General features: G+C 40.6%; 3 protein-coding genes across 8 annotated transcripts in view; 2 read left to right on the forward strand and 1 right to left on the reverse strand.

Annotated features, from left to right (window-relative positions):
• The first annotated feature begins 5,241 nt into the window (after nt 1-5,241).
• On the forward strand, nt 5,242-12,067 carry LOC131475253 (uncharacterized). Its single transcript, XM_058653230.1, has 17 exons — nt 5,242-5,940; nt 6,028-6,131; nt 6,241-6,513; nt 6,612-6,705; nt 6,859-6,926; nt 7,023-7,241; nt 7,384-7,521; nt 7,644-7,673; nt 7,802-7,888; nt 8,965-9,045; nt 9,190-9,270; nt 9,351-9,434; nt 9,957-10,037; nt 10,162-10,242; nt 10,326-10,409; nt 10,768-11,680; nt 11,982-12,067. The coding sequence occupies exons 1-17, from the start codon at nt 5,829-5,831 to the stop codon at nt 12,065-12,067; spliced, it is 2,616 nt and encodes an 871-aa protein (XP_058509213.1). The 5' UTR covers nt 5,242-5,828.
• Nucleotides 12,068-12,207: 140 nt separating this feature from the next.
• Nucleotides 12,208-19,647, forward strand: LOC131455637 (uncharacterized). Its single transcript, XM_058623425.1, has 2 exons — nt 12,208-18,706; nt 18,815-19,647. Exon 1 carries the CDS (start codon nt 12,229-12,231, stop codon nt 17,773-17,775), a length of 5,547 nt encoding a protein of 1,848 aa, XP_058479408.1. The 5' UTR covers nt 12,208-12,228; the 3' UTR covers nt 17,776-18,706; nt 18,815-19,647.
• A 5,988-nt stretch (nt 19,648-25,635) lies between these two features.
• The window catches only part of enox1 (ecto-NOX disulfide-thiol exchanger 1), a 36,811-nt gene continuing 34,456 nt past the window's right edge, over nt 25,636-27,990 (reverse strand). For 5 of the 6 annotated variants that reach the window (XM_058614209.1, XM_058614225.1, XM_058614185.1 and 2 more), the window contains 7 exons: nt 27,984-27,990; nt 27,706-27,905; nt 27,495-27,602; nt 27,186-27,242; nt 27,018-27,117; nt 26,185-26,270; nt 25,636-26,082 (listed from right to left, as the gene is read on the reverse strand). The exon at nt 27,984-27,990 is cut by the window's right edge and continues 114 nt beyond it. In XM_058614209.1, coding sequence (XP_058470192.1) covers nt 25,951-26,082; nt 26,185-26,270; nt 27,018-27,117; nt 27,186-27,242; nt 27,495-27,602; nt 27,706-27,905; nt 27,984-27,990 — 690 coding nt within the window. In that variant the 3' untranslated portion in view covers nt 25,636-25,950. The remainder of the gene's footprint in view (nt 26,083-26,184; nt 26,271-27,017; nt 27,118-27,185; nt 27,243-27,494; nt 27,603-27,705; nt 27,906-27,983) is intronic. The other variant, XM_058614215.1, reaches the window with a different exon arrangement.

A 27,990-nucleotide genomic window follows, 5' to 3' on the forward strand; every position in this document is an offset into this window, starting at 1 on the left:
TGTAGATATACAGTATGTGTGTATGTTCATTAATGTGAACCGTGTGTGTGTATGTGTGTTCATCAATGTGAATATAAAAACGATTAATCAAAATCAGTTAAATGTAAACGTTAGTGCTCTTTATTCAGAAAACCCTCACTTCACATCTGCATTTCAGGATCTGGTTATTATAGACACAGATTAAATGTTAAATGTAAATATTTCAATATTTATCAACACAGTAACAGTGTTACACATATTACTAGCTGTAAACACTCAGCATTAGAAAAATACATACGTTACTTATATCCTAAACATAAGGAGTAAACATTAATAATCATCACTTTAAAAGTTACATGTTTTTGGTGTGTGTTCTATAATACTAAGGTGGTGGATTGATGTTCATGGAGAGGTTATTGTGTTAACTATATTATTATTATTATTATTATTATTATTATTATTAAGAGCTGATAATATACTGTGATTATAAATCCTGTAGTATGTGATGTTTGTAATTGCAGTATTAGGTGAGACTCGCCATTGTTGATTATAAATGTCTACTCCTTATGTTTAGGATATAAGTAAGCACCAAACCAACATATGTATTTTTCTAATGCCGAGTGTTGTCACTGTGATTATAAATATTGAAATATTCATATTTAACAGTTAATCTGTGTCTATAATAACCAGATCCTGAAATGTAGATGTGACATGAGGGTTTTCTGAATAAAGAGCACATTTAACTGATTTTGATTAATCATTTTTATATTCACATGATGAACGTGTGTATGTATATGTGTGTGTGTGTGTGTGTGTGTGTGTGTGTGTATGTATATGTGTGTATATATGTTCATCAATGTGAATATGAAACCAATAATCACACATACACAGACAGACTGCAATTGTATAGATGTTCATCAATGCCCCCTGTGTAGATATACAGTATGTGTGTGTATATATGTTCATTAATGAGAACCCCCTCTGTGTGTGTGTGTGTGTGTGTGTGTGTGTATGTGTTCATCAGTGTGAATATAAAAACGATTAATCAAAATCAGTTAAATGTAAACGTTAGTGCTCTTTATTCAGAAAACCCTCACTTCACATCTGCATTTCAGGATCTGGTTATTATAGACACAGATTAAATGTTAAATGTAAATATTTCAATATTTATCAACACAGTAACAGTGTTGCACATATTACTAGCTGTAAACACTCAGCATTAGAAAAATACATACGTTGGTTTGGTGCTTACTTATATCCTAAACATAAGGAGTAAACATTAATAATCATCACTTTAAAAGTTACATGTTTTTGGTGTGTGTTCTATAATACTAAGGTGGTGGATTGATGTTCATGGAGAGGTTATTGTGTTAACTATATTATTATATTATTATTATTATTATTATTATTATTATTATTATTATTAATAAGAGCTGATTATATACTGTGATTATAAATCCTGTAGTATGTGATGTTTGTAATTGCAGTATTAGGTGAGACTCGCCTTTGTTGATTATAAATGTTTACTCCTTATGTTTAGGATATAAGTAAGCACCAAACCAACATATGTATTTTTCTAATGCTGAGTGTTGTTACTGTGATTATAAATATTGAAATATTCATATTTAACAGTTAATCTGTGTCTATAATAACCAGATCCTGAAATGTAGATGTGACATGAGGGTTTTCTGAATAAAGAGCACATTTAACTGATTTTGATTAATAATTTTTATATTCACATTGATGAACGTGTGTGTATGTATGTATGTGTGTGTGTGTGTGTGTGTATATATGTGTGTGTGTGTGTGTGTGTGTATGTATGTATGTGTGTATATATGTTCATCAATGTGAATATGAAACCAATAATCACACATACACAGACAGACTGCAATTGTATAGATGTTCATCAATGCCCCCTGTGTAGATATACAGTATGTGTGTATATATGTTCATTAATGTGAACCCCCTCTGTGTGTGTGTATATGTGTATATGTGTTCATCAATGTTAATATATAAAAACGATTAATCAAAATCAGTTAAATGTAAACGTTAGTGCTCTTTATTCAGAAAACCCTCATGTCACATCTGCATTTCAGGATCTGGTTATAATAGACACAGATTAAATGTTAAATGTAAATATTTCAATATTTATCAACACAGTAACAGTGTTACAAAATAACTAGCTGTAAACACTCAGCATTAGAAAAATAGTTTCGTGCTTACTTATATCCTAAACATAAGGAGTAAACATTAATAATCATCACTTTAAAAGTTATGTTTTTGGTGTGTGTGTTCTATAGTACTAAGGTGGTGGATTGATGAGTGCGTGTGTGACAGAAATGCTCTTAATGTGGCCGGTTCATTTGAGATTGTTGTAATATTGTGTGGGAAGTTACTGCTTTTCAGTTTAATGTGTGTTGTTGTAGAGTTTTAATCCGAGTGTATTTTAAAGTCGTGCTAGAGTCGATGGACTGCAGTGTGTTTTGTTTTTTTTCGCGGGCTTCGCTGGCTTCATGTGTGTGTGCGTGTGTGAGAGAAATGCTCTTAATGTGGCCGTTCCATTTGAGATTGTTGTAATATTGTGTGGGAAGTAACTGCTTTTCAGTTTAATGTGTGTTGTTGTAGAGTTTTAATCCGAGTGTATTTTAAAGTCGTGCTAGAGTCGATGGACTGCAGTGTGTTTTTTTTTCTTTCGCGGGCTTCGCTGGCTTCATGTGTGTGTGCGTGTGTGAGAGAAATGCTCTTAATGTGGCCGTTCCATTTGAGATTGTTGTAATATTGTGTGGGAAGTTACTGCTTTTCAGTTTAATGTCAATGTCAATCAATGTGAATATGAAACCAATAATCATACATACACAGACATACTGCAATTGTATAGATGTTCATCAATGCCCCATGTGTAGATATACAGTATGTGTGTATGTTCATTAATGTGAACCGTGTGTGTGTATGTGTGTTCATCAATGTGAATATAAAAACGATTAATCAAAATCAGTTAAATGTAAACGTTAGTGCTCTTTATTCAGAAAACCCTCACTTCACATCTGCATTTCAGGATCTGGTTATTATAGACACAGATTAAATGTTAAATGTAAATATTTCAATATTTATCAACACAGTAACAGTGTTACACATATTACTAGCTGTAAACACTCAGCATTAGAAAAATACATACGTTACTTATATCCTAAACATAAGGAGTAAACATTAATAATCATCACTTTAAAAGTTACATGTTTTTGGTGTGTGTTCTATAATACTAAGGTGGTGGATTGATGTTCATGGAGAGGTTATTGTGTTAACTATATTATTATTATTATTATTATTATTATTATTATTAAGAGCTGATAATATACTGTGATTATAAATCCTGTAGTATGTGATGTTTGTAATTGCAGTATTAGGTGAGACTCGCCATTGTTGATTATAAATGTCTACTCCTTATGTTTAGGATATAAGTAAGCACCAAACCAACATATGTATTTTTCTAATGCCGAGTGTTGTCACTGTGATTATAAATATTGAAATATTCATATTTAACAGTTAATCTGTGTCTATAATAACCAGATCCTGAAATGTAGATGTGACATGAGGGTTTTCTGAATAAAGAGCACATTTAACTGATTTTGATTAATCATTTTTATATTCACATGATGAACGTGTGTATGTATATGTGTGTGTGTGTGTGTGTGTGTGTGTGTGTGTATGTATATGTGTGTATATATGTTCATCAATGTGAATATGAAACCAATAATCACACATACACAGACAGACTGCAATTGTATAGATGTTCATCAATGCCCCCTGTGTAGATATACAGTATGTGTGTGTATATATGTTCATTAATGAGAACCCCCTCTGTGTGTGTGTGTGTGTGTGTGTGTGTGTATGTGTTCATCAGTGTGAATATAAAAACGATTAATCAAAATCAGTTAAATGTAAACGTTAGTGCTCTTTATTCAGAAAACCCTCACTTCACATCTGCATTTCAGGATCTGGTTATTATAGACACAGATTAAATGTTAAATGTAAATATTTCAATATTTATCAACACAGTAACAGTGTTGCACATATTACTAGCTGTAAACACTCAGCATTAGAAAAATACATACGTTGGTTTGGTGCTTACTTATATCCTAAACATAAGGAGTAAACATTAATAATCATCACTTTAAAAGTTACATGTTTTTGGTGTGTGTTCTATAATACTAAGGTGGTGGATTGATGTTCATGGAGAGGTTATTGTGTTAACTATATTATTATATTATTATTATTATTATTATTATTATTATTATTATTATTATTATTAATAAGAGCTGATTATATACTGTGATTATAAATCCTGTAGTATGTGATGTTTGTAATTGCAGTATTAGGTGAGACTCGCCTTTGTTGATTATAAATGTTTACTCCTTATGTTTAGGATATAAGTAAGCACCAAACCAACATATGTATTTTTCTAATGCTGAGTGTTGTTACTGTGATTATAAATATTGAAATATTCATATTTAACAGTTAATCTGTGTCTATAATAACCAGATCCTGAAATGTAGATGTGACATGAGGGTTTTCTGAATAAAGAGCACATTTAACTGATTTTGATTAATAATTTTTATATTCACATTGATGAACGTGTGTGTATGTATGTATGTGTGTGTGTGTGTGTGTGTATATATGTGTGTGTGTGTGTGTGTGTGTATGTATGTATGTGTGTATATATGTTCATCAATGTGAATATGAAACCAATAATCACACATACACAGACAGACTGCAATTGTATAGATGTTCATCAATGCCCCCTGTGTAGATATACAGTATGTGTGTATATATGTTCATTAATGTGAACCCCCTCTGTGTGTGTGTATATGTGTATATGTGTTCATCAATGTTAATATATAAAAACGATTAATCAAAATCAGTTAAATGTAAACGTTAGTGCTCTTTATTCAGAAAACCCTCATGTCACATCTGCATTTCAGGATCTGGTTATAATAGACACAGATTAAATGTTAAATGTAAATATTTCAATATTTATCAACACAGTAACAGTGTTACAAAATAACTAGCTGTAAACACTCAGCATTAGAAAAATAGTTTCGTGCTTACTTATATCCTAAACATAAGGAGTAAACATTAATAATCATCACTTTAAAAGTTATGTTTTTGGTGTGTGTGTTCTATAGTACTAAGGTGGTGGATTGATGTTCATGGAAAGGTTATTGTGTTAACTATATTATTATTATTATTATTAAGAGCTGATTATATACTGTGATTATAAATCCTGTAGTATGTGATGTTTGTAATTGCAGTATTAGGTGAGACTCGCCATTGTTATTCTTTGTGTCCTCCAAAACCACACACACACACACGCACACGTATTTGAGCTCAGTGCATGTTGTTGTTCATTCACCGTCTGCCTGTAACTCACATGTGCCTGCAACTATTCTGTAAACTGAACAAACTGATCTCTCATCTCCTGTCATTGTGTCCTGATCGACGCCCCGTGGCGAATAGAGCATAGCTCCTCAAAGAAACAGCTCTATAGTCCTTTTTAACTAAGTCTATCCAACACAAAGTTTATCTTAAAGTCGTGGTAGAGAAACCTAACTGCTGTTTAGGCTGTCTTATTGGCTGTCAACTTTCTGCTCTGTGTCTGCTGTATTGACTGTACATAATCTTTCCTGTTTTACATCTGTCTCTTTTTCCATATGTTTGAAGATTTCAACTTGACCTTCCTCAACACTCTGATTGACAAACCTCATTTGTCTTAAGGTTTGTATAGGATTACATCATTCTATTAGCAGTCCATTCTCTCCTTGCCTCCTTCTTATCTTTTTGTTTTGTTCAGGATGCCACGGAAGGGAAAGCGCTCTCAGGCCCAGAAGCTGCGCTGGACCAAGCTGGACCAGGACAGCCCACGGGCCTCTCCCCCCCGTACTGCTGACGCATCTTCCCGTGCCAGTATGTAACCTACTTTGTGTTTCATTATTGTCTTTATATAAATAATGTTCAAAAGTTTAACAAGTTGTCTTCCCGGTTTCTAAATAGATTACGGGACAGGTGTTCGTCTGCCAGTCAACCCGTGGCCAGTTTCTCCCTTTTCAGGGAAGCAACATAAACTGGTCATTCCAGCCGATGCACCAGACAAAAAGGTATGGTTTTCTGCATCATTTATGGTCAGAGCTCTTTATTCCAAGAGTTATTGGTGATTTTTTTTAGATTTTTTTTTTTCTTCTAAAAACATTTCTTCTGATGTTGCAGTTTGTTTTGGTCATCGGTGACTCCCATCTACGAGGCCTCGTAGATGGAGTCCATCAGATGCCGCCCGAACGTTTCTCCTTCGGCTTCATGTCCACACCGGGGGCCTGTGCTGCCGAGTTAAGGACTGAGGTCAGAAATGCTGTTCTGCCTCGGGACCCTGACTTGGTCTGTGTTTTGGCCCCTGGCAACAACGTGGAAGCCAGTTGCACCGTCGAGCAATCCGGGAGAGACTTCGGCCTGCTTCTGACCAGCGTCCGCAGTCGCTGGCCTCAGGTGAATGTCTTGTATTCGTACACTTTTGTACACAAGTGCTATTTCTTTCATTTCAACTGCTTTGATGTGTTGTTGTGACTGACTTCTTCTTTTCACAGCTGTATGTCATGGACTTTGTTCCACGCCTGACTGTAGAGGCAGGACTGCAGGAACTCCTACGCCAGGAGTTTCATCGTGTGGCAGCACGAATGGGTATGTAAAGATAGAATGCATGTGCAAGTGCAGGTAAATGTAGAATGTCCTACATGTTGTCAGCCAACCTCATTAAATATTAATATTAGGATTTTGTCATTCCTCAAATGCTGTCATTGAGGAAGTCGCAGTCATTGATTGTTTGTTTTGAAGGTGTCATGTACCTGTCCGTGGCTGAGCACTTTCCCCTCGGACGTCGTGAACTGTGGTGCAAAGATGGCGTAAGTAGAATCTTGAGGCAAAGAGCACATGTCATGTATATATAAAGTTTGACCAGTTCTTGGACATAAATGAACATCAATTGCATATTCTTGCAGGTGCACCTCAGTGACACGGAGGGGATGAACATCTTGGTGCAGCTGTTGTGGGGAGCCACATACAAACAGTTTCTGACACCAGCTCCTGTGCAACAGCTTTCCCCAAAATCGACATCCTCTCCGAGACGCTTCTCCCCAATACTCGTTGTGAGGGGAGAAGCAACTGTGGCCCAGCCAAACGACCCATTTGACTGGGCAGTTGTTGGACGAGGCAGAAAGGTAATGGTTTCACACAGTGTAACCTGATGACCCTGAAGCTTTGACTGTAGAATGCCAGAAATGCTGTTGCTGTTATTGTGTATAGTTTGCTATGCTGACCAGGCAAATAACCACTCATTTACATTTTATGTGTCTTCTACAGGGACAGCCAGCACCAGCCATGGCTCAGGCTCCTCCCCTTCCGCTGAATCCCGTGGTCTTCTCCCCTGAGGTCTTGGATGTGATGGATCAGTTTGTTCCGTCACAGCTTGAGACTCCCGTTAGCCCGGCGAGTCCAAAGGTACTGTATAAAGATGTTCTTCCTTCCACACGAAATGTAAAATGGTCAAATGATGATCATTTGCCCAGATACGGCTACTTAAAGGTGTTTCTGTTGTCTCTGTTGTTGTGGTGTGTCTGCAGAAAACCAAACCAAAGAGGAGACTGACCAAGGTTGGTCATTTTTACATGACTTTATTTTACTCTTAATCATTTGTTTGAAAATAATTTCTAGTACTTTTGTGTAAATAAACCACCTAAATGAAGCTTCTTTGGGGGCCATTGTTTTTTTTGTGATTTAGAAGGACGCTAAACCACGTGCTGCAGTGTCTCTGAAGACAAAAACCGCCAGTGCTGTGTCTGGACCTGCACCAGCTTCTCCTAGACAGGTGAGATAACAAGCTATCACGGGTGGATAGTAACAGAGTACATGTACTTTGTTACACTACTTATAAAGTAATATTTCAGGATCTGTACTTAAGGTCACTTTTTTTTTCTATCAAGACTTTATCTTTGACTCTACACATATAAATATTAAAAATATACTTTCTACTCTGTTACTTTGATGTTTGCCCCCTAGTTAGTTTTTACAAATGAAAATATAAATATATAAGGTTTCATGTTATGTGTTTTTCTTCTGTACTGCTGCTTTCTTTCCTCACTATGGATGTACAGGATCATCTATCTTGACCTATGTGTTGATTGTGCTCTTTATAAGCTCCTGTTGACATTTTATAACTGTACATTTTTGTGTAAAAATTCAATAAAAGTATTTTTGAGGGGGAAAAAACAAATGTAATGGGATTTTGTGGAATGGGCGTGTCTGAGAGGACGAGAAGAACAACGTACGCTACTCCTGAAGATTAGCGGTAAGGGCAGGGCGGCGGAGATCGACATGACTACCTCTGCAGTCAACGATGATGAGGAAGACACGGAAACATGAACACACTGACGGCATCTCCTTCAGTAGAAGACAACAGTCACTTGTGATCATACCTGGCATCAATGTTTGGCTACCATGGGATGGGGGAAAATCCTGAAACATACAGAGTGAAGTGCCACGAGATAAAGGCGCTTAATAACTCTCCGTCCAACCATGTTTGATTGTTTTGCTGCTTTTTATGTGTACTTTAAAACTTGTACTTAATGTGTATTTTATAAGATACTTTTGATACTTGAGTACATTTAATGTGAGCAACTTTAAGACTTACTGAAGTGATTTTCTTGTGGGTGACTTTAACTTTATATCATTTTCACTTATGTATTTGTGTATGTATTTTATTTTGTATTTGTGTATGTATTTTACTTAAATAAGTTTGTTATACACCACTGCAAGCCATCCTCTGTCATTGTAGCACTGGGGATGATCAGTGTATGGAGAAACATGTAGTGGTTTCATTTAATATCCACAGAGTAAATGGTGTCACTAAAAGCCTTTGGTTTCATTGGTTCATTGTGTTCACAGGTGACTCGGGTATCTGCACCAACCGCAGAGCTCAGCGCAGCTGAGGATGCACCCTCCTCCTCACGTGCTCCTGTTGAACAAGTATGTTTCTTCTGACACAGTTTAGTCATTTCAAACACCTGCAGCATACTCAACACATTGTCTTTAAACAAAAGGTTATGTATTAAAACAAAACACTAGGTGGCGCGCTTCATTTCACTTATATTGAACATCATGTGTCAACAGCTGCCTGAGACCCCTTCACCCACCAAACACACCTGGACGGTTACAGACACACTCAGCCCCTTTCAATCTCCAGTTAGGAAGGTACAGTATGTTTCTCACCTCCTTTTCAGTGACATCTCTGTGTCACTTCCACATTCTCTAAACTTGCTGTTTACTATCAGATGATGAAAACTGGACCACCCCCAGCAACATCCTCCATCATCCTGGACGATGCACCCTCCTGCTCCTACGACCCAGTTGGAAAGGTGTGTTTCCACCACGCACAGTTGACACACATTCACAAGTCACCTTATCTACATCTAGACAACAACTAAATCCACTAAAACAAGCACTAAAAACATTCACACTCATAATGTATCAATATATTGATTTGTCTTTTGTAACATGTGTTCCAGTTTGGTACAGTTTAATTTTTAGTTGGATAAATCTGTGTGTGCCTGGTTGGCCATGGACAACATGTAGTGTTTGGTGCTGTGACATCAAAGTTTGTGTTCCATATCATATATATATGTGTGTGTATATATCTATGTATGTGTGTGTGTGTGTTAATATGGAAGCACATTGCAGTCACTTAGAAAAAAATAAAAACAAAACTCTTTGAGTAAATATTTCTGTTTTTCTGAGTAATACAGTTTTTTGGTCTGTTTTTTTCAAATGAATGCAATGCACTTCTGTATTTTCAAGGTGTAGAAGTAATACATATAATATGAACAGAGTAAATTGTGTCACTAAAAGCCTTTGGTTTCATTGGTTAATTGTGTTCACAGGTGACTCAGGCAGCTGCACCCACCGGAGAGCCCAGCGCAGTGAAGGATGCAGCCTCCTGCTCAAGTTCTCCTGTTGAACCAGTATGTTTCTTCTGACACCTGTAGCATACTCAACACGTTGTCTTTAAATGAAAGGTTATGTATTAAAACAAAACACTAGGTGGCGAGCTTCATTTCACTTATATTGAACATCATGTGTCAACAGCAGCCTGAAACCCCTTCACCAACCACACCGACCTGGACAATGCGACATGGACTCAGCCCCTTACTGTCTCCAGCTAGAAAGGTACAGTTTGTTTCTCACCTCCTGCTCAGTGACATCACTGTGTCACTTCCATGTTTTCTAAACTTGCTGTTGTTTACTATCAGATGATGAAAACTGCAACACCACCAGGAAAATCATCAATCCTGCTGGACGATGAACCCTCCTGCTCCCACGACCCAGTTGGAATTGTAAGTTTCCATCATGCACAGTTGATGCACGCACACACAAATGCTTGCATTCACATCTAGTGTGTGTATATAGGTGTACAAATAAATATACAGAAGAGTATTAGCCACTTGTGTATAAAAAAACAGATTGCAAAGAAACTGTAACACTGTTAAATAAATGCTGTATAATAAAACACTTTTAAAAATGACAATGACTTCAATAAAAAATGTGTTTGCAGTAAGTTCTCCTTTGACAAAATAGTACAAAAGAAGTTAGAACTGTGGCAGAGGGATAATTCACTTTGGTAAAAGTTTGGACTTTCTTTAACCATGTATGTTTATAACTGTAATTATAATAATTCTCCATATTTCTTTTCAGGCTTCAGCCAGGCGGGAGGAGCATTCCCTGAGGGCGACACATTCGCAGAACGACTCAAGGTACACGTCGTTCTCTCGAAATCACCAGTGTACCTGCATTGCTCTAACCTTCCTGGCCTTCCAAAGTGAAGACGTGCTCTTCACCACACCTCACCTCGACCGAGTTCTCGAACAGGGAGATTCGCTCTATGTTGCTATTAAGCAACAGCTCCTGTTCGAGAAAAGGTTCCATAGCAACCACCTAGCTGTTGAAGAACTGCCCCGCCAAGTTCTCACAGATGAAAACATCTACGGTGTGCGCTTGTCCGATGTGAGGTGTGGCTATCTGAAGGCACAAGTCAACAGCCCAGGAAGGAAGCAATGGTGGCTGCCCCTGGCTAAACAGCTGAAGTGCCTCTCTAGAGATGTGAGCCTCGCTTTGCTCCTGGTCTCTCCCGAGTGCTTTGCGGTGTTTCGCACCAGATCTGGTGAGTATGGTATCTTTGATTCCCATTCAAGGAGTGCCAGAGGTTTGCCTTCCCCAACTGGAAGAGCAATTCTGATGACGTTCACCCACCTCCATGGTCTGGTCAACCACATCCACAGGCTTTTCAGGGAGCGCAGTGCTTATTCCAGCTATGAGTTTGTGCCTCTTTCTTTTGAAAGAGAAGTGGCCTCACCACCACGACCACCCCCACAGAGCAACGTGACAGCAGATGTCACAGAGAGCAATGTGGAGGACGCACCTCAACCTGCAGCACCCAAACTGTGTGAGGAGGACCAAGACCATGTGAGCAGTGTGGAGGACTTACCTCAACCTGAAGCACCCGAAGTACGTGAGGAGGACCAAGACCAAGTGAGCAGTGTGGAGGACTCCCCTCAATCTGAAGCACACAAAATGTGTGAGGAGGACCACTACCAAGAGAGCAGCTCATGTAGAGAACAGCCAGGAAAAACTGATGTTAATGTGCCACATGTGGTGGAAGACAAAACATCAAAGGCAGCACCAAATGTAACAAAACTCAGTAAACAACGGCGACGGAAAGCTACACGCAAAGCATGCAAAGAAGGCCAAGCACAACCTCAAAAGTCCACAGCTCGAACAAGAAAACTTCAAAGTCAAAAAAAGAAATATGCCACCTGCCCAGAATTTCAGGGGAAAAAAAAGCGAGCTTTGAAAACCAAGTATGTGGAAGACCGTCACTACCACAGACGGAGACTGTTGTCATCCAACAGGTATTATGCCAAACCTCATGTTCAAGACAAAAAGAAAGAAAAAATGGTCCGACGATACAAAACAAATCCTGATCTTCAGAAAGTAAAGAAAAAATACATGGCCCAGAGATATGCTGATTCAGATTTTCAGAAACAAAAGAAGAAATATATGGCCCAAAGATACAAAACCATTCCTGATGTCAGCGAGAGAAAGAGAGCATACAACACAAGAAGGTATGCACGGGACCAGAGGTACAGGCTCAAAAAGATGACAACAGTTCACACCAGCTATCACAGTGACCCTGACTTCAGGCTGCACCATATACGGAGCTGTGCCCAACACAGAAGGAACAAGTTGGCTTCAAATGCAACCTTTCAAATGCATTACAGGTTGCAGCGTGCGCTGAAAATCAAAGCAAAATACAAGCTCTTCAGACACCGCCAGCAGAAAGCGGCCAAGCCTGTTGTCGACCCTGTGATGGAAACGGCGATATTTGCATTCCGCCAAACCATTCGGCAGGGACCCACACGTGTCTGCACAGTCTGCCACCGACTCCTCTTTCCCAATCAAGTCAGGCAGTGCAACAGATCCAAGTATGTGAAGAACACCCATGTTGCATCTGCTTGCTTGACGGGTAAGTATGTTCACGTGTGTGGTCGCGAATGCTCATCGCCTTGCACCGTTCCAGAGGAGAGACTGCAGGAGTGGATCTGCCCCACTTGTGACGGACACCTCACGAGAGGACAGATGCCATCCATGGCCGTAGCCAACAAGCTGGAGTTGGCACCCATCCCCCCCGAGCTAGGTGATCTGAATGTGCTTGAAAGGCAGTTGATTGCAAAAATCCTGCCTTTTGCGAAGATTGTTGCCTTGCCCAAAGGTCAGCAAAGAGCAGTACGCGGTGCTGTCGTGTGTGTGCCGTCAGAGGTGGAAACAACTGTCAACTGTCTCCCAAGACCCAACCCTGAAGCCCAGCTGCTGCAGGTCAAGCTGAAGAGACACATCAAGTACAAAGGTCATCAACACTTCTACACGGTCAACATGAAGAGTGTGCTAGCTGGACTAGCAACACTGAAGGAGACGCACTCTGAATATCATGAAATCAAGATCGACGAGAGTGTAACCTTTGAAAGTCTCCACGATGACCGTGAAGAAGCGGACCAAGTACAGGTGAGTCAGTCTGAAGCTGCTGCACAGCCCCAGCAGAGCAACGCTTCAGAGGGAGAAAAGGAAGACGTTGCATCCACTTCGGCGACAGGTGAACAGGAGCAGCTCAGACCCGGGTTGGCCCTGGACACTTGCATGCAGCCCCCTGACATGGCACAGGAAATACTCTCCTACGGTAGTGGGATATTTAGTATTGCCCCCGCCCAAGGCAACAAACCCGTAGGCTTTTTTACCATTCCCAAATTGGAATCCATGGCATTTCCTGTGCAGTTCCCAACAGGACAAAACACGTTGGATGAAATTAGAGCCATCAAATTGTCACCCAGTATTTATTTCAACGTAAGACTGTTTTCCGCCGACTTCAGATTCGCAGGCGACCAGTCTTACCTTTTCTTTGCCCAGTTTGTCACCGAGACTCATTTGGCTAACAGCAGCATGTCCATCCAAATGCGCAAAGGCAAGACCAAGTCAAAAGATGGTCGCCGAATTTCCAACCGCATGCTGCAGGACAAAAATGAAGTGGAAAAATTGATCCAAAATCAGGACGTGACCCGCTTCATGCAGCCCCTGAGAGGAACTCCAGCTTATTGGAACAAAACGCTGAAGGACCTCCACGCCATGGCCAGACAGTTGGGCAAGCCAACATTCTTCCTTACGTTTTCAGCGGCCGAAATGAGGTGGCCTGAAGTCATAGAGGGTATCAAAGCTCAACAGGGTGAAGGTGTGCATTTTTCCGAGCTGGACTGGAACGCCAAGTGTGACATTCTCCGGAGTAATCCTGTCACTGTCATGCGGATGTTTGAGAAGAGAGTGGATGCGCTCATGTCGAGCCTGATCATGTCTCCTGCTCAACCCATCGGTGAAGTGAAGGATTACTTCTATCGTGTGGAGTTTCAAGCCCGCGGAAGCCCACACATTCACATGCTGGTGTGGATCAAAGACGCACCAGTGTTGGGAGAATGCATGGACGAGGATGTGTACCGATTCGTCGACCGTTACATTTCGTGCGAGAAGCCCGACCCAGACGCGGACCCCGAGCTGCACAAAATAGTTTCTGAGGTGCAAGTGCACAGCAGAAACCACTCCAAGTCGTGCAAGAAGGGCAATGTGGAGTGCAGATTCGGGTTCCCTAAATTGCCCATGGACAGGACAATTCTGACGTACGACACCCCCAGCCCCGACGAAGAGGACAAAGACGACGACAATGACGGTGGAAAGGATGACGGTGAGGAGCAGAGCAGGCGTGGAAAGGAGGCCAAAAGTGCTGGCAAAAAGAGGGCCGCACTTGTGAAAAAACAAAGAGAGGCCCGGGACAAACTGAAGCCACTGAGGAACCTGCTGTGTGATCCCAATGCTTCATTCGACACGTTGACGGAGCTGCTTGAGAAGTGCAATCTCACTCATCAGCAATACTTGGATGCTGTGTTTGATCTGACAATCGGAAGTGTGCTTTACATCAAACGCCGCCCCAATGATTGTTGGGTCAACGCATACAATCCAGTGTTGCTCAGGGCATGGAACGCCAACATGGACATCCAGTATGTCATCGACGACTACAGCTGCATGGCATACATGATGTCCTACCTGTCCAAACCTGAGCATGAGATGACCGAGCACCTCAAGTCAGTCGTCAGCGACGTGAAGAAGAAGAACGTCAACGAGCGCGACGAGATGAAGCTGATCATGCAGGCCTACTCCAAACACCGAGAGGTCAGCGCTCAAGAGGCCGTGGCACGGACGTGCAGCTTGCCTTTGAAGAAATGCACCCGGAGTGTTGTCTTTGTCCAGACTGATGACAATGGTCTTAAGATGAGTCACCCGATGAGCCGGTTAAAGAACATGTCACCAGAGGCAGAGGAAGTGTGGATGTCTGGTGTGCCAGAGAAATACGAGGTAAGACCCGCTGCACCTGAGTTTGAATTCATGTGTTTGGCTGAATTCGCCTCAGAGTACAGAATTCTCTACGGCCGCCAGACTGAAGGCAAACGAGCACTTCCTCTCCAAAACGACAAAGGCTTCATTCAGAAACGGACCAAAGGCAAGTGTGCAGTCATCAGGTTCCCTCGCTTCTCGGAGAAGAAACAACCCGAGAAGCACTACCGACGCCTGCTCAAGCTATATTTTCCTCACCGATCGGACAAAGACCTGACCAGCGAGACGTGCCCGACGTACGAGCACTTTTACAAAAGCGGCCGCAAGTGGGATCTTGGAGTCAAGAGTATCGTGGACAACAACCAGAAGCGATACGAAGGCTATGGCAGGCAAGTGAACAATGCACTGGACAAGATGCGACAGATGGGCCCGACTCTGAACGCTTGGAACACCTTTGCGCCAGAGGTCGAAGTCGATCGCATGGAGTGCATTGAGCAGCGGCAGCACATTGATCGCGGCGACGACGAGGACGAAGAGGACGGGGTACCTGACTACCACGTCGACCCCAAGAGCAGCGCAGGCGTCCCGGGTATAGTTGTGCCAAAGTTAAGCCCAGACTTTGTGCGCAAAATGTACCAAAGCCTGAACCAAACGCAAGCCTCCGTCTTCTACACTGTGCGCGAGTGGTGCCTGAAACGTGTTTGGGGTGACGACCCCGAACAGTTTTTCTACCTCGTCTCTGGCGGAGCTGGCTGTGGCAAATCCCACCTCATCAAGAGCATACACCAGGAAGCCACCAAAATCCTGTGCCAGCTGCCCAAAATCCGCGAGCTCGCCGACATGTCCCAGCCCACAGTGTTGCTCACAGCATTCACTGGCACGGCGGCGTTCAACATCTTGGGTAAAACCTTGCACTCCATCCTGAAGCTGCCAAGGAACCTGAAGCCGCCATACCAGGGCCTTGGGAACGCACTGGACGAGGTGAGAGCAACACTGGCGAACGCAGAGATTCTCGTCATCGACGAAATCTCGATGGTTTCGAAGGAGCTGTTTGCCTACGTCCACTGGAGACTCCAGCAGATCAAAGGCAACAGGAAACCATTTGGAGGGATGTCTGTTCTTGCAGTGGGAGACTTTTACCAGTTGCCACCCCCCGGTAAAGCCAAACCACTGTGCGTGTATGAGGAGACTGTGTTGGATCTCTGGAAAGATTATTTCCAGATGGTCAATCTCACAGAGATCATGCGCCAGAAAGACGACCTCGCGTTCGCACAGCTGCTCAACAGGATTAGGGTGAAGCCAAAGACGGAGCCACTCGCCAGTGAAGACGGAGCCTTGCTCGCCACAGTCGTCGCCAACGTCAGTGACTGTCCACCTCAAGCGCTGCACATTTTTGCAACGAACAAAGAGGTGGACGCCCACAATGCCGCCACAGTCGCTGCCTTTCACCGAGACATCGTGAACATTCCGGCAGACGACTACAAGAAAGATCCCCGGACTGGATGCATGCAGGCCTATTCGCAGCCCATCATGGGCGGCAAAAGAGACCTGCCTGACGTCCTGCAAGCTGCTGTGGGAGTGCGCGTCATGGTCACTAGAAATCTCGACGTCGAAGATGGACTCGTCAATGGGACGTTTGGAACCATCGCACACATTGTGACCAGACCCGGATCGCACGGAAAGACGACCGTGACGCTGCTTGGACTCCAACTGGACAATCCTTCGGCGGGTCAGAGATTCCGGAAAAAGATCCTGGGGCCATCTGACAATCTGGCCTACATTGAGAAATGGGAGGAGAAAATGAGTCACAAGAGAATGGTGCGACGACAGTTCCCGATGAAGCTGGCCTTTGCATGCACAGCCCACAAAGTGCAAGGCATGACCCTACAGTCGGCGGTGGTAAGTTTGAAGCGCGTGTTTGAGCCCGGAATGGCCTACGTGGCCCTGAGTCGGACCACGTCGCTTCAAGGACTGAACGTCACCGACTTTGAGGAGAGTAAAATCTATGCAGATCCTGACATCACGTCTGCCCTCGAGGGTATGAGCAGAGCTTCGTTCCACGGTGTAATGCCACTCTTGCACCGCGTCCCATTGGCAGAGCAAACCATCTTAACGGTCATCCACCACAACACCGAAGGACTGACCTGTCACATGGACGACATCCGAGCCCATCATGAACTCGGGCTCGCTGATGTTTTCTGTGTGACCGAAACGCATTTGTCCGGATCCGTCGTGCCCCAGACGCTACATTTGGACGGGTACAACATGTTCACGCGTAACAGACACACGTCGTACACACACTACACAGACATGGCTACAAAGGATGGAGGTGGGGTCGCAGTGTACTGTCGGAACAATCTTCGGGCCGAGGCACGTCGATACATCCAAAACGTCACTGATCTGGAATTTGTTGTCGTCAAAGTTGAGGGACCAGTCAAAGCGTTAATCGCGACTGTGTACAAGCCTCCAAATTACAATCTGGCCAAGTTCCTGCCAAATTTGCAAAGCCTCTTGGACAGTTTGGACATGATGAATCACCAGCCTGTGATCGTTTGTGGGGACTTTAACGAGGACCTACTTTCAGGAGGCAAGAAATCCATCAGAGAGGTGTTTCAGTCCAGAGGCTTTACACAACTAATAGCAACGGCAACGACGGAAAAGCAGACACTGCTCGACCACATCTACATCTCACAGCCACAAACATGCCTCCAGGCTGGTGTACTGCAGACGTACTACAGTTATCACCAGCCAGTGTACTGTGTTTTGAATGTGTAAAGCCAGCCAATACATACTGCGACATGTTTTAATATGAACTATTTATTGTGTATGTGTATTTATTTATTTATTTATTTATTGTGTATGGGTGCAAGTAGAGGCATCTGGCATGTCCTCCATTGCGCACATATTTTTAACTAACTTATTTGTGTTTGTGTGATGATTGTAAATATGTGATTGACCATGTATTGGTATGTATTGGCTGGTTTTAGCGTGTGTCTGTATATGTTGTGTTTAATGACAAATTGTGTTGGCCCGATAATACAATGTTTTTTGTGGGGACTGGGGGTCGGGAGGGAATCGGCGACAAAGAAGAGACTGGCCGAAGGAGGAACCTGGACCCTCCATGAAGAAGTCCAGGTAACACACACACACACACACACACATTTGTTTTAACTTTTTTTTTTGGACGAAGAACATCGAGGACCAACAACAAAAACAAAGATAAGTATTATTTTCTATTTAAAAAAAAATCCTAAAGTTTCATGTGTTTGACTTGAAATTGTCTCACTGGTGTCTTTTGATTTTGTGTGTTTTAACAGATCCAAGGAAGACGACCTTCAAGAGGAACAACAGCAAGGAACAACTCCAAAAAAAAGATAAGTATTATTTTCCAGTAAAAAACTTCACTAGATTTTCAGTTGTGTTTGATAAGTTGAAATTGTCTTCACGTGTCTCACTGGTATCTTTTGATTTTGTGTGTTTTAACAGATCCAAGGAAGACGACCTTCAAGAGGACCAACATCAAGGACCAACAACAAAAAAAAGATAAGTATTATTTTCTATTTAAAAAAAAAACCTATCTAAAGTTTCATGTGTTTGACTTGAAATTGTCTCACTGGTATCTTTTGATTTTGTGTGTATTAACAGATCCAAGGAAGACGACCTTCAAGAGGAACAACAGCAAGGAACAACTCCAAAAAAAAGATAAGTATTATTTTCCAGTAAAAAACTTCACTAGATTTTCAGTTGTGTTTGATGAGTTGAAATTGTCTTCACGTGTCTCACTGGTGTCTTTTGATTTTGTGTGTTTTAACAGATCCAAGGAAGACGACCTTCAAGAGGACCAACATCAAGGACCAACAACCAAAAAAAGATAAGTATTATTTTCTATGTAAAAAAAAACCTAACTAGAGTTTCATTTGTGTTTGAGTTGAAATTGTCTCACTGGTGTCTTTTGATTTTGTGTGTTTTAACAGATCCAAGGAAGACGACCTTCAAGAGGACCAACATCAAGGACCAACAACAAAAACAAAGATAAGTATTATTCTCTAGTAAAAAATAAACTTAACTAGAGTTTCATTTGTGTTTGAGTTGAAATTGTCTTCACGTGTGTCTCACTGGTATCTTTTGATTTTTGTGTGTTTTAACAGATCCAAGGAACACGACCTTCAAGAGGACCAACATCAAGGACCAACAGCAAAAACATAGATAAGTATTATTTTTCTAGTAAAAACCTTAACTAGAGTTTCATTTCTGTTTGATGAGTTATAATTGTCTTCACATGTGTCTCACTGGTGTCTTTTGATTTTGTGTATTTTCAGGAAACAACAACGATGATGGAACTGTCCAGGGTGTGACCCCCCCCACCTATCACCCGATGTCAGATGAGATTGGAACCTGCGGAGGATGAAGTTTTTGATTTTTTCCTGCTCTGCTCCTGGGCCCTTTCACCCCAACCGGTCGAGACAGACGGCCGCACATCTTTGAGTCTGGTTGTGTCAGAGATTTCTTCCTAAAAGAAAAGGGAGTTTTTTCTCTCCACTGATGCCGAGTGCTTGCTCATTGTGTGAATTGTTGGGTTTCTCTGCTCTCCATGATGTTGTGTATGTACAGAGCCTTGAGATAACAAATAAACAAAAATGAATTCAATTGAATTGTCTCTGGGTGTTGAAATATGAGTATTATTGTTGTTGTGTGTGTATATAGACAGCATGTTTATTTTATTCATCATTTTGCGGTGATAATTTATGAAATTATGATGAGACTTTATTTTATTATTAAATAAAGGGTGACTCCACCAAAAAGTCCTTCCAAGGTGGATTGGATCCAAATAATGTTTCCCAATGACGACACATGCCGCAAGAACTGCAGGCACCCTCGAAATTTCGGCCACGGAATTGCCACTCTAGTTCTGCTTTTTATTCTCGCGCCCTCCCGTTATTTCGGCACGCTACTCCTCCTGCATCTTTGAGAAACCCCCAACACAAGTTATATCAAAATGTGCGCCTTGACCGGGAATGGTGTGCTATGACTTTTCTAAGATTTTCATATAACCATTGGGATAATATTTACAAAAAACTGAACAAAAATTAACATTGAAGTGGATGGGAGACCGAAAAAAACCAAGCCCGCTTTGGAGCATCACAGTGTCGTCATACTTTAACGTAGAAACGTGGTTGGAAGTTTAAACGGGTCACAAGACTTGGGACTTTTCTGACCTAAGTCGACATTTTGATACATGTTACGGTTTTTGAACTATCGCAGTTTAAGTTTTGTACTTTTTTTCAAAGCTTTCTGATTTTATAATGGGTGTGTGTGTGGTCGTTAGGTGTGAGCTAGAGTGACACACTCTAGCAAGATCCAGCAAAATAATCAGAAAAACTTCTAAACAAACTCTTCTCCTGCCCACAATTTCCAACCTACAGAGACAATTTTTACATCAAAATGTTGCCATGGTTGTCGTCTAACCCTGTGTGTGTTTGTCATGTTCATATGACTTGTAGTTTTTCTTAAAATCACCTCAAAGCACAGAGAACTCTGGTCACAGTCTCAATTCACTCCCATGTTAAAATGTCTGCTTTGGAGTTGTGGAAAATCAAGATGAGGGTGATTTTAAAACTGTGATTTCTCTGTCAATTCACGCCCGTTTGTCACAAATTTTGAGATGGGAGCTGCTGAAAGCCTCCTGGCGCTCACAAACCAAACATTTTATCTCTATCATCAACCGTTCTTGAGATATGACAACTTTAAAACATGCTGTTTTCTCTGTGAGAATGGGAAACAGAGGGGATTGTGAATCTCTCTCTCTCCCTCTCTCCTGTCACTCCAGCAGTTTGCCCCGCCCCCTCCTCTGCCGGCCCTGATTACACACACCTGCTGACAATTAAGCCATGTGGACTATAAAAACTCCCTGTTCCCCTGTTTCAGTGCCAGTGTGTTTTCGTCCATGCCTGATCACCATAGCGCCTCGTCACAGCCCCAGAATCCTCAAGTTTTTGATCCTCTTGGTGAGCGATGCTTTATTTTGTAAGTTTTCTTATCATAGCCTGTTAGCTGATACCTTAGTTAAGATTTATAGCTTTTGTTTTCCTCCTTGGGAGAGATTTTTTGTTTGTTAATTTTCACAGCCTTTTAGGAACTCCAATCACTAGGCTTGTGACTTACCTTTTATTAGTTAGATCCAGTCATTTAGATTGCGTTTTGTTTTTTATCTCATTCTTAGTTGGTTAAGGATCGCCAATCATTAGGATTGTGCTTTTGAGTTAGCTTTTGTTTTGAAGTGTTTAGAGCCGTGTTTTCCTCCGTTTGGAGAGTTTTCTGTTTAAGTTTTACATGATAACCTTAGTCCGAGTATGTTTCCTCTTCGGAGTGATTTTTTTGTTCCGCGTTTATAGTTCCACAACGTTTCTCTTGTAGAGCGTTGCGCTCGCAATTTGTTATAGGTTTTCATAGCCACGCTTTTGTTTTTCCTCAGTAAAGAGGACCTGCCTTGAGAATTGTTTACGAGTGCCAATAAAGACAATTAAAAGGCCTCTGCGTCTGAGTCCTCTCTGATCCGTCTTGTTATCTCCTCTAAAACTTGGTGTTTTTAAAGGGTGAGTCCACCAAAATACCACTCTGTCTAAATGCTTTTAAAGGTTCAATCCACATTTTTAGATTTTATAACGCAGGTGTTCGGGAGGGGGAGGGGGCATCAGGGAGTGGGAGGGGTTTATGAGTTATTCTCTTTCAAAGGGTGATTCCACCAAAATACCACTCAATCCTTTACCAGCACAAGTCCTGCACGCGAAGACACATGCCGCAAGAACTGCAGGCACACTCGAAATTTCGGCACGGAATTGCGGAAATCTAGTTTAGTATGTCGTCCAAAATGTGACAAAAAAGTCTTAGTTTAGTATGTCGTCCAAAATGTGACAAAAAAATCATAGTATAGTATGTCGTCCAAAATCACTCAAAAAAGTCATAGTATAGTATTTCTTCCAAAATTTGACAAAAAAGTCATAGTTAAGTATGTCGTCCAAAATGTGACAAAAAAGTCATAGTATAGTAAGTTGTCCAAAATGTGACAAAAAAGTCATAGTTAAGTACGTCGTCCAAAATGTGACAAAAAAGTCTTACTTTAGTATGTTGTCCAAAATGAGATAAAAGTCTTACTTTAGTATGTTGTCCAAAATGAGATAAAAGTCATACTTTAGTATGTTGTCCAAAATGTGACAAAAAAGTCTTACTTTAGTATGTCGTCCAAAATGAGATAAAAGTCTTACTTTAGTATGTTGTCCAAAATGTGACAAAAAAGTCTTACTTTAGTATGTCGTCCAAAATGAGACAAAAAGGTCTTACTTTAGTATGTCGTCCAAAATATGACAAAAAGGTCTTATTTTAGTATGTTGTCCAAAATGAGATAAAGTCTTACTTTAGTATGTCGTCCAAAATTTGAGAAAAAGGTCTTACTTTAGTATGTCGTCCAAAATTTGAGAAAAAGGTCTTACTTTAGTATGTTGTCCAAAATGAGACAAAAAAGTCATACTTTAGAATGTCGTCCAAAATGTGACAAAAAAAGTCTTGCTTTAGTATGTCGTCCAAAATTTGAAAAAAGTCATACTTTAGTATGTCATCCAAATTATGACAAAAACGTCATAGTTTAGTATGTCCTCCAAAATGTGACAAAAAATCTTACTTTAGTATGTCGTCCAAATTGTGACAAAAAAGTCATGTTTAGTATGTTGTCCAAAATGAGATAAAAGTCTTACTTTAGTATGTCGTCCAAAATGAGACAAAAAAGTCATACTTTAGTATGTCGTCCAAAATGAGACAAAAAAGTCATAGTTTAGTATGTTGTCCAAAATGAGATAAAAGTCTTACTCTAGTATGTCGTCCAAAATGAGACAAAAAAGTCATACTTTAGTATGTCGTCCAAAATGAGACAAAAAAGTCATAGTTTAGTATGTCGTCCAAAATTTGACAAAAAAGTCATACTTTAGTATGTTGTGCAAAATGTGACAAAAAAGTCATAGTTTAGTATGTCGTCCAAAATGTGACAAAAAAGTCTTAGTTTAGTATGTCGTCCAAAATGTGAAAAAAGGTCATACTTTAGTATGTCGTCCAAAATGTGACAAAAAAGTCATACTTTAGTATTTCGTCCAAAATTTGACAAAAAAGTCATATCTTAGTATGTCTTCCAAAATGTGACCAAAATAGTCATATCTTAGTATGTCTTCCAAAATGTGACAAAAAAGTCATACTTTAGTATGTCTTCCAAAATGTGACAAAAAAGTCATACTTTAGTATGTTGTCCAAAATTTCACAAAAAAGTCATACCTTAGTATGTCGTCCAAAATGTGACAAAAAAGTCATACTTTAGTATGTCGTCCAAAATTAGACAAAAAAGTCATAGTTTAGTATGTTGTCCAAAATGAGATAAAAGTCTTACTTTAGTATGTCGTCCAAAATGAGACAAAAAAGTCATACTTTAGTATGTCGTCCAAAATGAGACAAAAAAGTCTTACTTTAGTATGTCGTCCAAAATGTGACAAAAAGGTCTTACTTTAGTATGTTGTCCAAAATGAGATAAAGTCTTACTTTAGTATGTTGTCCAAAATTTGAGAAAAAGGTCTTACTTTAGTATGTTGTCCAAAATTTGAGAAAAAGGTCTTACTTTAGTATGTTGTCCAAAATGAGACAAAAAAGTCATACTTTAGAATGTCGTCCAAAATGTGACAAAAAAAGTCTTGCTTTAGTATGTCGTCCAAAATTTGAAAAAAGTCATACTTTAGTATGTCGTCCAAATTATGACAAAAACGTCATAGTTTAGTATGTCCTCCAAAATGTGACAAAAAATCTTACTTTAGTATGTCGTCCAAATTGTGACAAAAAAGTCATAGTTTAGTATGTTGTCCAAAATGAGATAAAAGTCTTACTTTAGTATGTCGTCCAAAATGAGACAAAAAAGTCATACTTTAGTATGTCGTCCAAAATGAGACAAAAAAGTCATAGTTTAGTATGTTGTCCAAAATGAGATAAAAGTCTTACTTTAGTATGTCGTCCAGTATGAGACAAAAAAGTCATACTTTAGTATGTCGTCCAAAATGAGACAAAAAAGTCATAGTTTAGTATGTCGTCCAAAATGTGAAAAAAGGTCTTACTTTAGTATGTCGTCCAAAATGTGACAAAAAGGTCTTACTTTAGTATGTTGTCCAAAATGAGATAAAGTCTTACTTTAGTATGTTGTCCAAAATTTGAGAAAAAGGTCTTACTTTAGTATGTTGTCCAAAATGAGACAAAAAAGTCATACTTTAGAATGTCGTCCAAAATGTGACAAAAAAAGTCTTGCTTTAGTATGTCGTCCAAAATTTGAAAAAAGTCATACTTTAGTATGTCATCCAAATTATGACAAAAACGTCATAGTTTACTATGTCCTCCAAAATGTGACAAAAAATCTTACTTTAGTATGTCGTCCAAATTGTGACAAAAAAGTCATAGTTTAGTATGTCGTCCAAGATTTGACAAAAAAGTCATACTTTAGTATGTTGTCCAAAATGTGACAAAAAAGTCATAGTTTAGTATGTCGTCCAAAATTTGACAAAAAAGTCATACTTTAGTATGTTGTGCAAAATGTGACAAAAAAGTCATAGTTTAGTACGTCGTCCAAAATGTGACAAAAAAGTCTTAGTTTAGTATGTCGTCCAAAATGTGACAAAAGTCATAGTTTAGTATGTCCTCCAAAATGTGACAAAAAATCTTACTTTAGTATGTCGTCCAAATTGTGACAAAAAAGTCATAGTTTAGTATGTCGTCCAAGATTTGACAAAAAAGTCATACTTTAGTTTGTCGTCCAAAATTTGACAAAAAAGTCATACTTTAGTATGTCGTCCAAAATGTGACAAAAAAGTCATACTTTAGTATTTCGTCCAAAATTTGACAAAAAAGTCATATCTTAGTATGTCTTCCAAAATGTGACCAAAATAGTCATATCTTAGTATGTCTTCCAAAATGTGACAAAAAAGTCATACTTTAGTATGTCGTCCAAAATTAGACAAAAAAGTCATAGTTTAGTATGTCGTCCAAAATGAGATAAAAGTCTTACTTTAGTATGTCGTCCAAAATGAGACAAAACAGTCATAGTTTAGTATGTCCTCCAAAATGTGACAAAAAAGTCTTACTTTAGTATGTTGTCCAAAATGAGATAAAAGTCTTACTTTAGTATGTTGTCCAAAATGTGACAAAAAAGTCTTACTTTAGTATGTCGTCCCAAATGTGACAAAAAAGTCTTACTTTAGTATGTTGTCCAAAATGAGATAAAAGTCTTACTTTAGTATGTCGTCCAAAATGTGACAAAAAGGTCTTACTTTAGTATGTTGTCCAAATGAGACAAAAAAGTCATACTTTAGAATGTTGTCCAAATGAGACAAAAAAGTCATACTTTAGTATGTTGTCCAAAATGAGACAAAAAAGTCATACTTTAGTATGTCGTCCAAAATGAGACAAAAAAGTCATACTTTAGTATGTCGTCCAAAATGTGACAAAAAAGTCTTACTTTAGTATGTTGTCCAAAATGAGACAAAAAAGTCATACTTTAGTATGTCGTCCAAAATGAGACAAAAAGGTCTTACTTTAGTATGTCACACACACACAGAGAGGAATGTTTGATATTCTTTATTTAAATAACATAAAAGCTCACTGATACAAAACAACGTAACATTGTCAATATCATGTTTGTCCTCATGTTTGTCTTCTTCAGTCAGGACAAACATGTCCTCTTTTTCAAAATAAAAGTCTTGTGTGTTTCAGAGTAAAATCCTGAAGTCGTGTAACCATGGCTCCTGATTTGTGGTTTGGTTTGAAACGTCCTCAATGAAGGTGTAAAAAAAAAACTTCAATAGCTTTGGTTTCAAACAGCAGCAGCAGGTCACATGACACACACACACAGGTCAAAGGTCAGAGGTTCCTCCTGTGTCACGCTGAGCCCAGGCTGTCGAAGCCGCAGAACTTCCAGCGTTTCTCCAGGTTGGCGCCGACGCCGCTCAACTCCTGCCGGAACATGGAGGGCAGGCGGACCATGAGGCGCTCAAGCTCCGCCCCCGACACCTGACACACAACATGGACACAAATGTTAACCTCTGAACCAAGAACCTACAGCAGACCCTGAACCTGCAGCAGATCCTGAACCTGCAGCAGAACCTCCTTTACCTTTGAGTCGAGTCTGTGAATATAAGACACCAGATATTCCAGGTTTGCACCAAAAGGATGAACGTGAAGGAAAGTGGAGACGACACCTGAACACAAGAGGTTTAAAGTTTATTTATCAAACTGCAGCAAACACACACACACACACGCACGCGCACACGCACACACACCCACACAAACACACACACCCACACAAACACACACACACAAACACACACACGCACACACACACGCAACACACACACACACACACACACACACACACACACACACACACACAAGCACAAATGAGGTACCACACGAGGCAGCAGAGGAGCAGCAGGGTCCCTCAGACTGAGATTTGTGTGTGTGTGTGTGTGTGTGTGTGTGTCAGTTTTTATTTCCTTGATTCATGTAGTGAAACGTCGGCCTAATTCAATTTCCTCCAGCAGGGCTGTTCATATGGAACAGTAGGGGGGGGGGGGGGGGGGGGGGGACTAAACGTTCTGTTCAGACTAAAAACAAACAACACAAACGTTTGAGATCAAACTTTCGAGCAAATTCATCTACAAAAAAACTTAAAAACGTCAGAAAAATGTTTGTGTTGAAAGAAGAACTTTTTTTTAATTTCCACGTTTCAGCAGAAAACTTCGTACACGACTTCTAATAATGTGACGCTCGTTCACATGACCTCTATTAACCTAATAAACCTGCATAACTTCCCAGAGGTGGATCGCGTTTGTCCGATAAACAGAACACAAACAAACGCAGTAAAGTTCGTCCAAGAAGAGAAAGACACAGTGACCTCTGAGTGACCTCTGGTGGATCGACACAGTACTGCAGGTCAGCATATTTACCCAGCAGCAGAGCCTCCTTGTCTGAGGTGACTCCGCCTCTCAGGATGACATCACTCCTCCTGTCTCTGCTGCGGGACAATGAAGGAATGCAGCCGTTCACCTGTGAGTGAATGAATGACCTTTAATGACCTTCAATGACCTTTAATGACCTGTAATGATGGCTGTTACCTTCTCATGTTGTTCTCTGTTTCCTCCGTCAACGACGTCGACACCGTCAGTCAACAACTACAGACAGAGTGTCATAGTTTTACACATGTCATGTGGTCTGTGAAGGAGGTGGAGTCTTGTAGTTTGTTTCTCAGTAAATGATTCGTAAACATGTTGCTACGTTGTCGTGTTGCTACGTTGTTTGTGTAAATGTAGCGTGTTGTTATTGACTGCTAACAGGAAGTAGATCCAGGATTCATTTGTGTCCCTGTTTTTTTTTAACTTCTCTCTGGAACACGACAAGTTAGCGTCAGTCCCAGTCGGGCTCACCTGGTCTCTGAGTGCGAGCACCTCCCCCTCCAGGTGGCGATGCTCCTCCCTCGCCTGCTCCAGCTCCGCCTCTTTGCTCTGAAGCTTCTCCTGCAAACTCAGCAGTTGCTAAAAAAAACACACAAATAAAAACAAACGTAAACGTCGATTCAAAACAAACAACGACGATGACATCATCAGCAGGAGGCGGGGCCTGATGGGAGCTGTGTACCTGCTGCATGTTGACCATGTTCTGCTGCAGCAGCTGGATCTGAACCTCTGGACTGTGTGTTAGCGTTAGCGAGGGCTCGTCGTCATGGCGACCGACGATGCTCTGCTCCCTCCTCAGAAGATCCACCTCGTTTCTGTACGAGTCCAACTGCCAACGCAGAGAGTCGTTCTCCTCACGCAGACACACCTGATCACACACTCCTGACACACACACGTCACATGACCGGTCAGTCGGTCTCTAAGTTACAGTAGTGATGTCATCAGTGATGTCATCGTTACCATTGTC

The sequence above is a fragment of the Solea solea genome, chromosome 2 (assembly GCF_958295425.1).
Source record: "Solea solea chromosome 2, fSolSol10.1, whole genome shotgun sequence".
Classification (NCBI taxonomy): Eukaryota; Metazoa; Chordata; class Actinopteri; order Pleuronectiformes; family Soleidae; genus Solea; species Solea solea.